The sequence below is a fragment of the Canis lupus genome, chromosome 7 (assembly GCF_048164855.1).
Source record: "Canis lupus baileyi chromosome 7, mCanLup2.hap1, whole genome shotgun sequence".
Classification (NCBI taxonomy): Eukaryota; Metazoa; Chordata; class Mammalia; order Carnivora; family Canidae; genus Canis; species Canis lupus.
Genome location: NC_132844.1, coordinates 17361172 through 17375522, shown reverse-complemented (window position 1 = coordinate 17375522; position 14351 = coordinate 17361172). Strand labels below are relative to the sequence as shown.

The following is a 14351-nucleotide window of genomic DNA, read 5'->3' as shown; positions in this document are numbered from 1 at the left end:
GTGGAGCAGAGAGCAGGGAAAAGTGAACAATTTCTCTCTATATATTTATATAGACCTATGTGGAAGACACAGAAACTCATACTCATGTTACTCGTACCGCTGCTGCATCTGGGCCCTCCTAGCACATGCATGGTCTCTTCCGTCGCCCCCCTCCCTCAGGTTCCCTGTTCCCTTCCCCAATCTCAGTCCTATCTCAGCTGCTCTCCCATAGTTGGTTATTTTTTATTTGGGGCAGTGGGCATGTATGGGGAGGGGGTGCTGTTCTTCCCCAACCTCAGATCCCAACTGTCCTCACATTGTTAACTCCACATGCCCTTCTCCAATAAAACAAGCCAGTCGGGCATGGTTATAAAAAAAATAAATAAAAATTTAAAAAAAAATTTCTAACTCAGTAGATCTTGGTGGGGCTTTGTACTTTCAATAAGCTAAGTGGACTTATTACATAGATACACACATGTGAAATATGGTATTTTAGGGGTAAAAGAATCTGAAATATAGGCAACTTCAGGCACCAACCTATATCAGTGATTGTCACTCATTCTGCCTCCCAATAAATTTTGCAGCCTGGGGCACAAAGTTCATCAATGACATAAGAATACCAAGCATTAGCCTGTGCCAAGGCAAATCTGTCTTCTAAAAGGATCAAAAAGAAAGCTGGGCCTGCACATGGGGTAACTCTACTGGGCCACTATCAAATAGTAAGAGAATCCCAACATCTCAAGTGGTTTCCTCTCTTTAGGATACTCTGGCCAGAAACAAAGGGGTCACTTCTGGCTCTACTGTGCCAGAAAACCCTGTGTCTTCACTAAAACTCTTCTTCTTCAACTGGGCACATACTGCAGGAAGGTGTATCCATGTGGCTGAATTCTACCCAATAGTAGGTTAGGGGAGAAATGATAACACCACTTCCAGGCTAGGCCCATAAAAATCTCCCAGGCATCCAGGCATGATACCTCATTAACCTAGTCTGATGGATGTTGGCACAATGGAATTCCACATGCTGAAGATGGTAGAGCTTTTATCATCCTGGTTTCCTGGGTGATTACTTGGAGCCAGTCAGGAACATCTGAATTGGGTTGTTATATGAAAAGCATGAACCATTCTTGTGTTAAGCCACTAATTTGAGGAGTCTGTTGTCATAAAAGCTAGCACTAAATTAATGAATATACAGATTGATGTTTGTGTCACATTTGTGGGGCCAGAGTAATACACCCAGAGTGTATTGGACCAAGAGAGATGATTACAGGGTCACCTGAGAAAGCATGGCTAGAGAATTCTAGTTGTAATGTGAGAAGAAAGCAAAACTAACTGCTAGAAAAATATCCCCAAAAGTCAGGGGCAAGTGAGGAAGGTATTCACAAGAGAGTAAATAACAGGGAGCAACCCAGGAGGCCTGTGAGTGGGTTGGGTTGTTGAGCATGAAGACAATGAGAGCATACAGTATAGGCTGAGGGCAGAGATGTGAGGGCAGCAAAGGTCTGTTTTCTCAGGTGCCCTTAGAGGGAGACCCAAAGGGAAAAAGGAACTGTGCAAATCCAGACACTTTCAGCCCCATCTCTCACAACCAGCTCTGCATCCCATTAGCTTGCTGAAGCCTCAACCTACTGGCTTCATTCATGCAAACCCCTTTTTTCAAAGGTTGGTTCACTTCTCAACTTTTTTTTTTTATTTTATTCATTTATTTGAAGGGGGAGCATGAGTGAGAGGAGGGGCAGAAAGAGAAAGGGAAGCAGACACCCCGCTGAGCAGGGAGACCGACGTGGGGCTCGATCCCAGGACCCCAGGATCATGACCTGAGCCAAAGGCAGATGCTTAACCAACTGAGCCACCCAGGTGTCCCTCAACTTCTTTTATTTAACTTTGGTCTGTGCCTGCCACACACTGATAATGGTTTCATGTTCTACTTCCAAGTCCTCAGCATATCCGCGCTTCATATTTGAACTTTTCTGTAAGCTAGTAATTGTTGAGTAGGTTACTGTGGGTAACTGATCCTTCTCCAGAAGAGAAAGAACCTGCTGTTTTCACTCTAGTGTTATTCCTAACCCTCAAACTCCACTATACCACTGTTAGCCCCTTTTGGGATTCAGTTGAAAGCTCCTAGATGAGCACTCAGGAAGCAGAAGGGAGAAAATATCCATGAAGTCCCCTGCTTCTGAGACATCAGGACTTTATGACCAGTGACCCAAGCCTCTAGGTGCTCCATGATCTCAACATTCCTGAGAAGGAGGCATCCAGCTTTCTGTTAAAGGTCTCTGTAGGAACTTTGCCAGCCTCAGTATCTCCCCACTCGGAAAATCTCGCCAGTCTCTAGTGGTCCGCATGTCTGAACCTCTTCTCAGGAAAAACCCCAACACAAAGAAACTACCACCATTTGGATTACTGAGATCTCAAAGGTCTTTTGTTTGCCCTGGCCTCTAGGAAATGTATGCCCATCTGGCAGGATTTCTGCCCTATATTTACAAGTTCTCTAAGGACAAGGACCCATAATGCTTAATAAGGATCTTTGGTTCATTTCCTATGCTGCTTCTTTGGAAATGAGTAACACATGACTTCAGACCATAATGAGAATATTCATTTTTCTTTGCAGGGCCCACCTTTGCAAATATGCAAAGGCCCTCCCACTGGGGAGGGCTTAGCGATGCTGAACCTAGAATACACCAAGATGAATATGTGATAAATAACATAGACAGATCACCAAAGCTTAGGACCAGAAGACCAGAGGAGTGTTGAGGACAAACTGAGGGCAGGCCGAGGCAACAGGATGAATCACAAAGCCCAAGCTAGGTTAAATAGGACAATGAGATTCTAAAGGAAAATCCTTTATGAATTAAGGAAAAATAAGGTGAAGAAAACAAGAAAGCAGAGGTAAGAGGATGGATAAATGGTACTGCAACAGGATAAAACCTGAATATCAATGTCCACGCAATGTGAGTTTAAATTCTTGTATCTCTACTTTATGTGTCCTGTGGCCACTTAAAATTCAATGAACCACTTAGAACCTTAAAGGGCTTATAAAATAGAATGATAATATCTACATCCTGGAGTTATTATAAGAATCAGAGACTATATGTTTATACAGATATAATATTTGTATCATAGAGCAGCATCAATAAATCATGGCTGTATTAATAAGATTATTTGGCTGTGAGCTTTCTGTGGGCATTAAACAGCAGCAACAGTCTTAACCAGGAGCTAATGACCGAAGTATTACTTTTTTTTTTTTTTTTTTAAGTAGGCTCCATACCCAACCTGGGGCTTGAACTCACCACCCTGAGATTAAGAGTTACATGCTCTACAGACTGAACCTAGCCAGGCGCCCCGAGTCGTTATTTCTAACACTTACCTTGCTTCAGCCAACAGTGGATCTTTATTTAGTACTTAAATCTTTATTTAGTATTTAAATCATTGAACAGAATAAGTAGACCCCTTTTATCTGTAAAAGTCTAAGCTAACTACCAAAGACACAGTACTACCTCATGTGTGCATCATAATGTTACCTGTTTTTATGTGACTAGCCATCTTTGTTTTAAATTACCGGTAATTTTAAAGATTTGTTACTAAATATAAGTTTTCTTCATTTCTATACAATATTATCCTGATTTGGCTGCCTTTTTGTTCTCCTAAATTCTTTTTTTATTGAATCAACCCTTTGTTCTGGCACCATGTTAATATACCTTTTGGTCTATTTATACATGTCACATCTTAGGTTGACTCTTTATTCCAAGTTTCTTCCTGGCAAAGACAATGATCACAGTGCGCATACTTAATAAATGTTACATAATAATAACCATTAAATGTTCCTTTAAAATCTTAAGCAGCTTTTTATCTTTAGCTTCTACTTTGAGATAATTATATACTTCCCCAAAACTATTTATAGCTCCCATCAGGAAGAACAGCTGAAAAAAAAATGTGTTCTCAGTCCTGCCAAAACTATGGTAAAAGTGATTTAAACTCTGAATTTCTGTTGCAAGTGTTCAAATGGCATTCAACATATGGATGTCTAATTCCAACAATAGAAAACTTTTCCCAACCAAAATCTCCCTGATAGAGTTGTTATTGAATACATCTTATCCATACACTCTCGTCATTCATTTACCAACAAAAAGACATGCAAAACAGTTACAGAAACACACCTTTTCTTGCTATTATCATCCCATCTGTACCTGTGCTCCTCAGCTGCACCATGAGTCATGTCCTCCTCCTTCCTTTGAAGACTGAGCCCCAGCATATTTAGTCAAGACCACAAGATGTAGTCACAGATCACCTTACAAATAAGAGGAACAGATGATCTGCTCCATGATGCGATTTGCACATCACAGGGTCAAAAAATTATATACATATGTGTACTATTCTGAGGGTTGCCAGGTTTAGCAAATAAAAATTTAGAAGCCCTATCCATTCTACAAGCATCACCCAAACCAGCCTGGCTGCAGGGTCTGAGAACCACCAGATGAGAACCCTCAGTCAAGGAAACAGGTCCTCATAGTGGGCTGGTCACTGGATTTGGAGGCTGAAGACCGGGGTGCTGGTCTCAGGTCTTTCCACTTAGAAGCTGTTTTGTTTGAGTAAATCCATTATGATTTTTGCCACCAACATCCTATTATCAAAAGGTCCATTTCCAGACTTTTGGGAACCACTACCTTTTGTGAGCCACCATACGCTAGGTGCTGGGTAAACAATAAACAAAATAAACAAGCACGGTGCTCTGCCCTCAGGGAGCCTGATGTCTAGCAGGTTAGAAACATATGAATTCAAGGGGGAAAGATGGGGCTGAAAATCAAGACCCAGCTGATGTCTTTTGTTTTTGTCTTTCGGCTGTCATTGCATCTTGGTCAGATTACACTGCTACACTTCCCTTCAATGCATACTGAGCATCTGCTTTTACTGCATATTTGTTTTCCTGAGAAGCCTTTTACCTTCAAGATATCAAACACAACCCATTGCTTAAAAATAGTAGCCTGTACACAGATGAACAGGACACTATGATATCTTGTCATCTAAATTAATCATCATTTTTGAGATGGTAAATACCTTTGGGGAAGTCATACATGAAAATGCCATTTTTCTTCCTGCCAGAGAGAAGTGTCTTCTGTGCCATTTGCAGTACCCTGCTCATCAGATGAGCATCCTGGAAGAAGAGATGAGAACAGAAGGAAATTCCCCGGCTGCTGACGGTTTTCCACAGAGTCCCCAGCATCCACAAAGGAAGAGTTCTTCCAGCATAGGTCCAGAGGGACAGGAGTGACAGCAATGCTTACCAGAGCAAGTTTGGGGTATGCAGACCCAGTTCAGGCCCCCTCCAAAATTTAAGTCCACAGTGAGAACAAACTGCTGGCGCATATAACCAGGAAGCGGCAATTCCTGGCCTTGTCACATTGACCTGCCTGCGTTCCTTTGTCCATGAGCTCAGCTATTTTTTTATTTTTATTTTTTTTAGTGGTAAAGCCCAGGTGAACAACTAAAAAAAAAAAAAAAAAAAAAAAGAAAAGAAATTGCTTTCTTTAAAATGTTAACATGCTATTATTCTTCTTTCTACTAATAAAAATGCATCCATTCAATTGAGATACTTTCCAGGACCACTCATCTGTCCTCTGCTTACCCAATCGCTGCTTTTTCCAAACCTTGCAAACTCATTGTCCAGGCCTTCTCTCTGAGATGGTGAAATCCCACTGACTCGAAGTGAAATGGAAGAAGCTCTAAAGTCGGGAGCGGTCAGCTCGTTTGAATCGCAGCTCTACCTCCCAATTGCCGTGGGAATTTGAGCAAGTCATCTAGTTGCTCTAAAACTGTTTTGTCATCTGCTCATCAGGGTATAATGTATTTGACAACCTCTAAAAGAGGCACTCTCACAGATGGTCAGTAAGATAAATTACACAATTTAAAACCTATTTTCATAAATATATAACAACAAACTACAGTCATGGGTTTTTGGTACAGTTTCTTTCTCAGTACAGAGCTCAGTTGATTAAGCAATTCTAATTACTATACCAATCACGGGTTAATGGGCATCTTAAAACACTGTCATCTTATGTCAGGCTGAGAGAGCTCTGGTGACACAGCAGGAGTGTCAAAGCTGGAACAAGGACTCCAGGGCTCTCAATTTCATCATCTCCACCTGCTCACCTCCAGCCTTAGCTATACTATAAACACTGGTATGTTAGGCAAATCAGTGTATAACTGAACCCCCATTGTGCACCAGGTGAAAGCCTTTCCAAAAAGGATTCTGGGATCTATGCAGTTTAAGGGAAGTACTGAATGTCTAAGTGTCCCTAAAATTTCTGCCATCAGCAAATTCCATGAAGGTTCTATGCCATGAGAGATGGTGTGTCCAAGGGTGCCAGGGGCCCAGTCAGCTTACCAGTGTCTTTTCTGATGTAGCCAAATATGATTAATGACTTAAAACCAAGAACGAATCAATCCAGGTTTTATGTTAATATCCACAACCTTGTGTATAGGTTTTGCTGCTGATTATTTACTACCTAGGGCATGGAGAGTAGTAATCATCCAGTATCATGCTCAGTAAGCTCTTCTCACTAAGGACTCCATTCTGTTATCAGAGAATAATAGAAGCAGGGTGGCATAGGAAACTATGAACTTCTGCATTAGGCCAAAGCTGTGAATCCAAGCTATGCCTGCAAAGTTACTCCTGGCAACATAGTTTATTTAGTTGGAAAGAGAAGAAAATATTGTGAATTTAAAAAGTGTATTTTAATATAGGTGGCCAAAAATGGCACCAATCATTATTACTAATGCTATTAGCATACTTTTATGCTAACAGTTGGTTCTAACTGTAAATGTTTTCAAATTCTTTAAAAAGACATCATCCTTGACAAGTATCATAAATAATGAAAACTCACACAGAAAGGAAGTTGGTTTACATAATTTTCCGATCAATTGACTATTATTCCCCTTTGGGAAGCTTCAAAATAGATGCAGTGAAAACCAGAGATAAATATTGTGCCCTGTGATTATGTGGATTTGAATACACTGAAGTCAGAATGTGCATCCCACCCTCTGCCACAAGCTTATCTTGGTCATTTTACTAACGTCAACACAGGCTGAGTTTTTTGGACTAACAGTATAGCATCATAGGAAGATTTTATATTTTAAATTTGGATTTCACCATTGTAATGGTCTTTGGCTGTGTCAGTTTGGGTAGGCCAGTCTCCAGTTAATCCATCAAACTTTAAGTGTTGTTATGAAGGTATTTTGTAGATGTGACTGAAGTCCATGATCAATCCACATTAACTAAGAGACAGTATCCTAGATAAACTGGGTGGGCCTAATTCAAGCAGTTGAAAGGCCTTCAAAGTAGAACTGGTTTCTCCCAGGAGGAAAAAATTCCACCTATGGGCAGCAGCTTCAGCTAGTACCTGCCTGTGAATTCTAGCTTGCTCCACTTAACGGCCTGCCTTTTGGGATTTCCGATTTGTCTAGCCAGTCCCACAATCATGTAAGCCAATTCTTGCAATAACCACAATCATGTAAGCCAATTCTTGCAATAAATCTCTTAAGAAATATCTTCTACCGGTTTTGTTTATTTGGTTAAATGCTAATTGACATAGCCATAGAATCTTTCTTCTTTTTGCATTAAATTTAATTGACTGCATCTTGGTATCTCAATTGCTCCTAAAGTTTCTCTTTATTATGTATGTGTTGAGTAGCGTTCATGGTAGATGTGAAATGTTTTTTTCTGTTTTCAAGGTATATATGAAAATGTTTTTAATTCAACATGTTCCTCAATTTCGGTATATCTTTCCATTTCAGAAAAAACTATCAAATGTAGATTTAATGACAATCTTCTTTTGTAATTTAAAAAAAAAGTGTATTTAACTATTGCATAGGAGAGAAAAAGAAAATAAAATCCTCATATCTAATTGGCAAAAAGTTGAAACTCATATACAAATAACTGATATTTTGTATCAGTTTTCTTTTTTTTTAAGATTTTATTTATTTATTCATGAGAGACACAGAGAGAGACAGAGACATAGGCAGAGGGAGAAGCAGACTCCATGCAGGGAGCCCGACATGGGACTCGATCCCAAGACTCCAGGATCATACCCTGACCTGAAGGCAGGTGCTTTAACTGCTGAACCACGCAGGCGTCCCATTTTCTATCAGTTTAAAAGTGGATTTTAGAAAGGCCTTAGCTTTTAGAAACGGAAGTGCGATCTGAAATCATTTTGTCAAAATAGGAGCAGACACTCATTGCTTTGCCAAGTGACAATCCAATTTTAAATAATTCGGCAGTAAAATTTCCATAATTCTCCTAGAGAGAATTCCTTAAAACTGTTTCTTAATACTAGTGGTCTTTTGCCAAGTTTCATTTCATCTTTAACTTCTCTTAGAACTTCTAAAGCTAGAATATAATTATATATACACAGGCTTTGAGAACTAATTTGAAAATAAAAACCCAAAGGAAGCAGGATTTGAAACTCAACTCAGATTTTAATTTAACATAAAGTATTACTCATGACAAATCTAAGATGAAGTAGTCCTTAAAAAAAAAAAAAAAAAAAAAAAACTCCACTTTTAGAAATGTTAAATGTTTATTCATTTTCTCATTGGAAGCTCTTCTCCTGGTTGTAATAACAATATGCACACATAACCACAGTTTTTTTTTTTTTTTTTGAATTACAACTCAAAATTCAAAGTGGTTTCTTTATTTAATATATAGGGCAGGTACTATTGTAAAATAAATTAATTTTAATTACAAAGGACTAGTACCAATATATAGCTAAGAAATGTATTACCATTTACCTGTCTTAACAAACATGTGCTTTGATATTTTTATTATTTAAAAACTGAGTCTTCAATGAAGGCATTTTAGCAGGACTATGGTTGTGAAAATAAATTTGAATTAAGCAGTTCTTTAAACTTAGAAATCATAGTAGAATAAAATGTCAAGCAAGTAGAAATTTTTCTGTGATATATACATAAATATTTTCATGTAAACAAAAGCAAAGATTAAGAACAAATTAAATATCTTTGTCAGCAACTGAAATTATACATAGAGTAAAAAGATTATTTTATTTTCTTCATGCTTCCATTGAACACGACTGGCATAAGCAGAGCAGTGGGAAATTAGATGAAGTTTACATTCCCCTCATACTCTTCTGGAGATTATATACAACAAAGACATCTCTCTAGAAGAAAAGAAAATATTAGAGGAACTAGACTCTTGAAAGTCATGACTTTCAAATACTAAATCACTCCTTTTGCTCTACCATGAAACAACATGGTCTATCAGAACTTTGCCAGCTGAAAGAAGGTACAGCTGACACTGGCAAGATCCAGTACTAACACACGTGGCAGCAAATAAGGTACAACGATGTGTAGATTTTCCTCTATATATGGATTACCCATGCACTAAGAGATAATGGCTTCCAACACAAGCATTTATGTGTAAAACAGACAATATTAAAATGGGTGTATTTTCAACCAGAGTGCTTCTTGAAGCACCAACTTCAGGATCAGGGACCCAGGGACCTGCCTCGGAATCAGAGTGCTCAAGGAACTAAAGTGTGCATTCCCGGGCCCAAACCCAGCCCCTTTGGGGAACCGGAGCTTCTGTATTGCTAACAAGCTCCCCTGGGAATACAGAGACACAAATTCCTATTAAAGTTTGAATAGCACTACTCCAGACTATTGGGGATTTCTTCCAGACTCTTTCTCCTGATCACAAATATTTCACAATCTTTCTCATGCCTCTTACTTATTAGCCAGACGGAAAAGGAAAACTAAACTATCTCTTGTGTCTGCCTGTGGTGATAATTAGTAGTGGTATTTTCTTTCTCCCTCAAGAAAATACAGGGGAATAGGCAAAATATGATTCCGCACCTAAATTTTTCAAAGGTCCAACAGAGTACATTTTTTTTAAAGCTTTTAAAATGTGTACATGATAAAAACATTCAAAATGATTTGTAAACTGTCCCCTATCAAGAGTCTCCAGTGTAAAGAGAACCGCTGTTGGCTGTTGGGTGGTGTTGCTGAGTTCCTAAGGCCCCACGTGGTCTTCTCTCACAAACACTGAGCATCTCAGCAGGCACTCTTGAGCTCTGCCGAACAATGCACTGCCTACCAGGCAGCACAAAAGTACCGAAGGACAGCTCATAAGGAAGGACAAAGAAAACAAAGCTCAGTTTCAACTATCACAATGGGAGTCTCAAGACCTACCGCCAATATGGAAGATGAATACAGATCACGATGACTTTCCTCAGAGAAAGTCTAATTTCAAATATCCTTATCAATATCCGCTTGAAAACCAGTTTATATTGAAAATGGAAAAGCATGATACAGTTCCATGTGCTCCTACGTATCTACTACAGTGTTTACGTTCTCTAAGCTCCCAAATGGACTAAAACGATTTTAACCTGTGAATAATATAAATTAGAAACCAAAGAGGTAGGTGACTATCAGCAAAAGCTGATCCCGAAACAACATGCTGAATAAGTACTCTGAGTCCCAAAAGAGTTCTTCAACTGGAAAATGAGTTCTAATACCATTACAATTGCCTTAAGAGCAGGGCTCCCCGGGTCCTTCACGGTGTCATCAACCTTCCAAAGTCCTAGTTCCTGATACTGTACTAGGGGCTTTTCAGACATTCAGTAGACATTCCATTTTAAGAAACAGCTAGTAAGTAAACTGTAAAGAAGTAATACTGGAGACCAAAGATTGATGCTGACGTCAGCCGAGCTCTTCATATATCTCTACTCCCACATGGAGGAAAGCACAGTAGAGTTGGGCCAGATTCATCTAATCCAACTGTGTGGTTGTAAAACTGAAGAAACAGAGGCTCATTTTTCCCACTGGCTCACAAAGTACTAAAATTCTGAAAAGAAGCTATAAAAATCCAAAAAGTATTCATGTTAACCTAGCTATTTATAAAGTCAAGAGGTGTGTGGCCAAGAGGCTACATTTTCAACCCTTATAGCCTTGGTCTGCAGCCCCAAACCCATTGGCTGCAGCCCCAAACCCATAAAGTGTGTCAGTGGCCACAGAGCAAGGGGACCAAAGGCTCTGATGTACCTAGGGGGGCAGGTCGTCAGCAAGAGAAAAAAAATGTGAAACCCTGGACCTGCCCTGTTAAAACTTGCTCTATGCTCCTACCAGGACTTATCTTTGCCTCTTTGAGCACATTTACAAACTTCAGCTCAGCCATGGGCAAGCCCTCAGGCAACCGTGCTACTTTGCCCAGAACATTTAGAACCAGCTGGACAACAGGAAATCTCTGAACCAGCAAGGCCAGGACCTACATACAGCTGTAATTAACTTCTCCGTAGTCAGTCACTTGTTTTGAAAAAAAAAAAAAAAAATCACCTTATTTCCTCATAGCCTTATCTGTCTAAGATATTTAAGATCCACTGTAAAAGGGTAGGTGTGAATGATTTTTTTTTTCTATTTTCCATATTTTCTGTAATGTTTTCACATTTCTTTTGGTTACAAAAAAAGTGAAGCTATTTTTAAAAGGTGCTAGTCTAAAAAAAATTAAAGGATACACAGAGTTCCTTCCTAACTATGAAATACTTAAACCTGAATGATATGTCTACGTGGCACATAAGAACAGCAGTCTCAGGATTCTGACAGATTCTTTTGGATTCCAGCTCTACCATTAACCTTGGGCAAGATTTTCATCTCTCTAAGACTTACTTTCTGAATAAAAAAGAAAGAAAGAATACCTACCTCACAGGATGCTGTGAGGATAAAGATGCACAGTGCCTGGAAGATGGTAGGTGCCCAATAAAACGATAGATCCTTCTGCCCGGTGAACTCAGAATCCTTGAGTCAAAGGAAATACCATAGCCCACACCAGCTACCCCTCAATGCATCCCATTTAAATATGCAGAGATGCTTTGTCTCCTGGATTTTGCCCTATTTGCTCTGAAGAATCACTATTGTGCTTAGAAAAATGTCTACATTTTTATGTTCTTTAAAACTGGACATGCAGATAAAACATTTTTTAAAAACTATCTTCCTAGAAATGATAATGCAATGTTCCCTAAAGCACATCAGGTCATGTATTAAAAAAAAACAATTCTGAAAAACATGACTGAATTAGTTTGTACATTATTTCTTAAAGTGCACCAAAGTAAATATTAACGACCTTTAAAATGTCACTAACCCCCTTGGGTTATTCTTTTTAATAAAAGTAAATATTTATCTACTGAGATGTATGTGGTTTTGGCTCCAAAGTGATGGCAAAAAGCAGCAACGTCTTCCAGAAAAAAAATGATAAACTCAATTAAGCATACCTTAGCAGCATACAAAACACCTACAATTCAATGTAACTGCAGGCTCATTAAAGCACAATCCTGATCCCTGCTTCAAAAACAAAATCAATCAAAGAAACAAAATACCATCTCCCCATCCTAAATCAAGGATTTCTCTTGAACCCTGGAGGTAACATTTGTGATTATTTCCCTATTACGTATCCTCAGTAACAGAATTCTAGCTAATCACCATTCTTTCTTTACACTGCACACACACACATACACACAAACCCTATAAAAAACAATAAAGTATACTTGGAGAACCCATGTGAAAGAAAACTCAAAGTCCGATAAAGAGCAACCATCACCCAAAATGTCAGGCAGTACCCATATTCACACCACTGTCCGGTGTTCCCCACACACATAGACAGCACTGGGACGTATCCGCCGCCTTGTGTGACCAGGAAGACGTGGCAAAAACTTGAAGGACTTGGGCATCATGTCCAGGCAGGCGTCATGGAATTTTTTAATCCTCCAGTAGTAAATCAGTGGGTTCAACGCAGACTTGAGGTAGCAGAGCCAGAGGAGCCAGGTGCTAATCTCAAAAAAGTTGTGCTTATAGTAAAAGTGCTTACTGAACGTTGCCACAAGGCTGTAAGTGGTGAATGGGGCCCAGCAGACGATGAAGACAGCAAAGAGAATCAAAATGGTGGTGAAGGCACGTGTTTTAAAGCCCATATCAATGCTCATCTGGAAGGGTCTCTGTAGACTCATGAGACCCAGTTTGCTGGCCTGGCTGAGGCATATACCCTCCGGGTAGCTGTGAATTCTCAAGGCATTGTGCCGAAGGGTGTTGAGTATGCCCATAAATGAATACAGTATCACCAGGAAGGGTATGAAGAAAGAAACTAGAGAAATCAAAATCACATAAGCTTGGTAACCTGGGTTGGTTGTATACCCAAACACACACTGGGGGGCTCGGGAAGGTATCTGCAGGTCAGGGTTTCCTACAGCCAAAGGAAAGGCTATACAGAAGGAAGCCGCCCAAGAAACTGCAATTAGAATCTTAGCCCTATATGGATTTAGCTTATCCTGCCTCTGGACTATAATAAGGAACCTATCGATGCTAATGATGAGCAGGATGGCTACTCCCTCTATCACAAACAACCAGAAAAACATAGCAGATATCCTACAGAAGAGCTTCCCAAAAATCCATCTTGTAGTAAGAATAGTTACCAAGGCGAAGGGCATGTTCAGCACTGCAAGCAACATGTCTGCAAATGCCAGGCTGGCAAGGAGGATGTTAATTGCAGAGCGCATGGCAGCTTTTTGGTAAACCATCAGGCAAACAACCAAGTTCCCAAGAAAAGACACAAACAGAATAAATATCATTATAGCAGAAAGGATGATCTGCAGAGGCAAGTTTAGGCTCTTAAAAACTGCTGGTGTTGGGGGTACAGCTGTGCTATTCACTGTCAAGGAACTCATTCCAGTGGAAGCCATGGTTTCCATACTGTATCTAAGCAGCGGGCCAATGCCGGGATGCTGGAATGGTGGAGGGACAGTAATGTTCACATAAGTGTTTTCATAGACGACAAATGTTGTGTTGGTTGCCCCAGTATGGGACGCAGTCAACACTGCGGAGAAGACCATGATTTCAGCAGAATGGCAGGCGCTGACAGAGATGTGGGTGTTCTTCAAGCATTTCAACACAGAGCAGCAGTATCATGTTTCATTGATTGGTTTGGAAACACATTCTGGAAAACAGAGTTCCATCTTCCATAGGAATCCTTTTGCCTGAAAACAAGCCCAAAACAAAAAGTCAATGAGAAATGGGCTTTGTAAATAACACTTGACTTACCTTTCATCATGAAAGATCAGTTTTTTAAACCTTGAAAAATATTTAAGTCTCTAGCTTAGTCAACACTAAAATATTGTTGTTCTGTTTTATATTTGTTAAAATGATGGAATTTTCATGACATTTATATATAAAGTGAAAATGAAGAGAATCAAAATGTATTACTGCCTCAAAGGCAAAAGTTATAACTTTCCTGTTAATTTTTCTTTTAAATGTCCAATAGCAACATGGCCTTTCCACAGTCACTATTAATACCGATTCTAATATGTTTTTCCTGAAAGTAC

At 39.5% G+C, this 14351-nt stretch overlaps 1 protein-coding gene and 1 long non-coding RNA gene across 3 annotated transcripts in view; one reads left to right on the top strand and one right to left on the bottom strand.

The window, feature by feature from the left end:
- Window positions 1–3814, top strand: part of LOC140636238 (uncharacterized) — a 67142-nt gene extending 63328 nt beyond the window's left edge. Inside the window, exon 4 of the long non-coding RNA XR_012033536.1 lies at window positions 2588–3814. This is a non-coding gene — a long non-coding RNA (uncharacterized lncRNA). The remainder of the gene's footprint in view (window positions 1–2587) is intronic.
- Window positions 3815–8428: 4614 nt separating this feature from the next.
- Window positions 8429–14351, bottom strand: part of GPR63 (G protein-coupled receptor 63) — a 49649-nt gene continuing 43726 nt past the window's right edge. For both annotated transcript variants that reach the window (XM_072832018.1, XM_072832019.1), the window contains exon 2: window positions 8429–14006. In XM_072832018.1, the coding sequence (XP_072688119.1) occupies window positions 12603–13862 (1260 nt within the window). In that variant the 5' untranslated portion in view covers window positions 13863–14006 and the 3' untranslated portion in view covers window positions 8429–12602. The remainder of the gene's footprint in view (window positions 14007–14351) is intronic.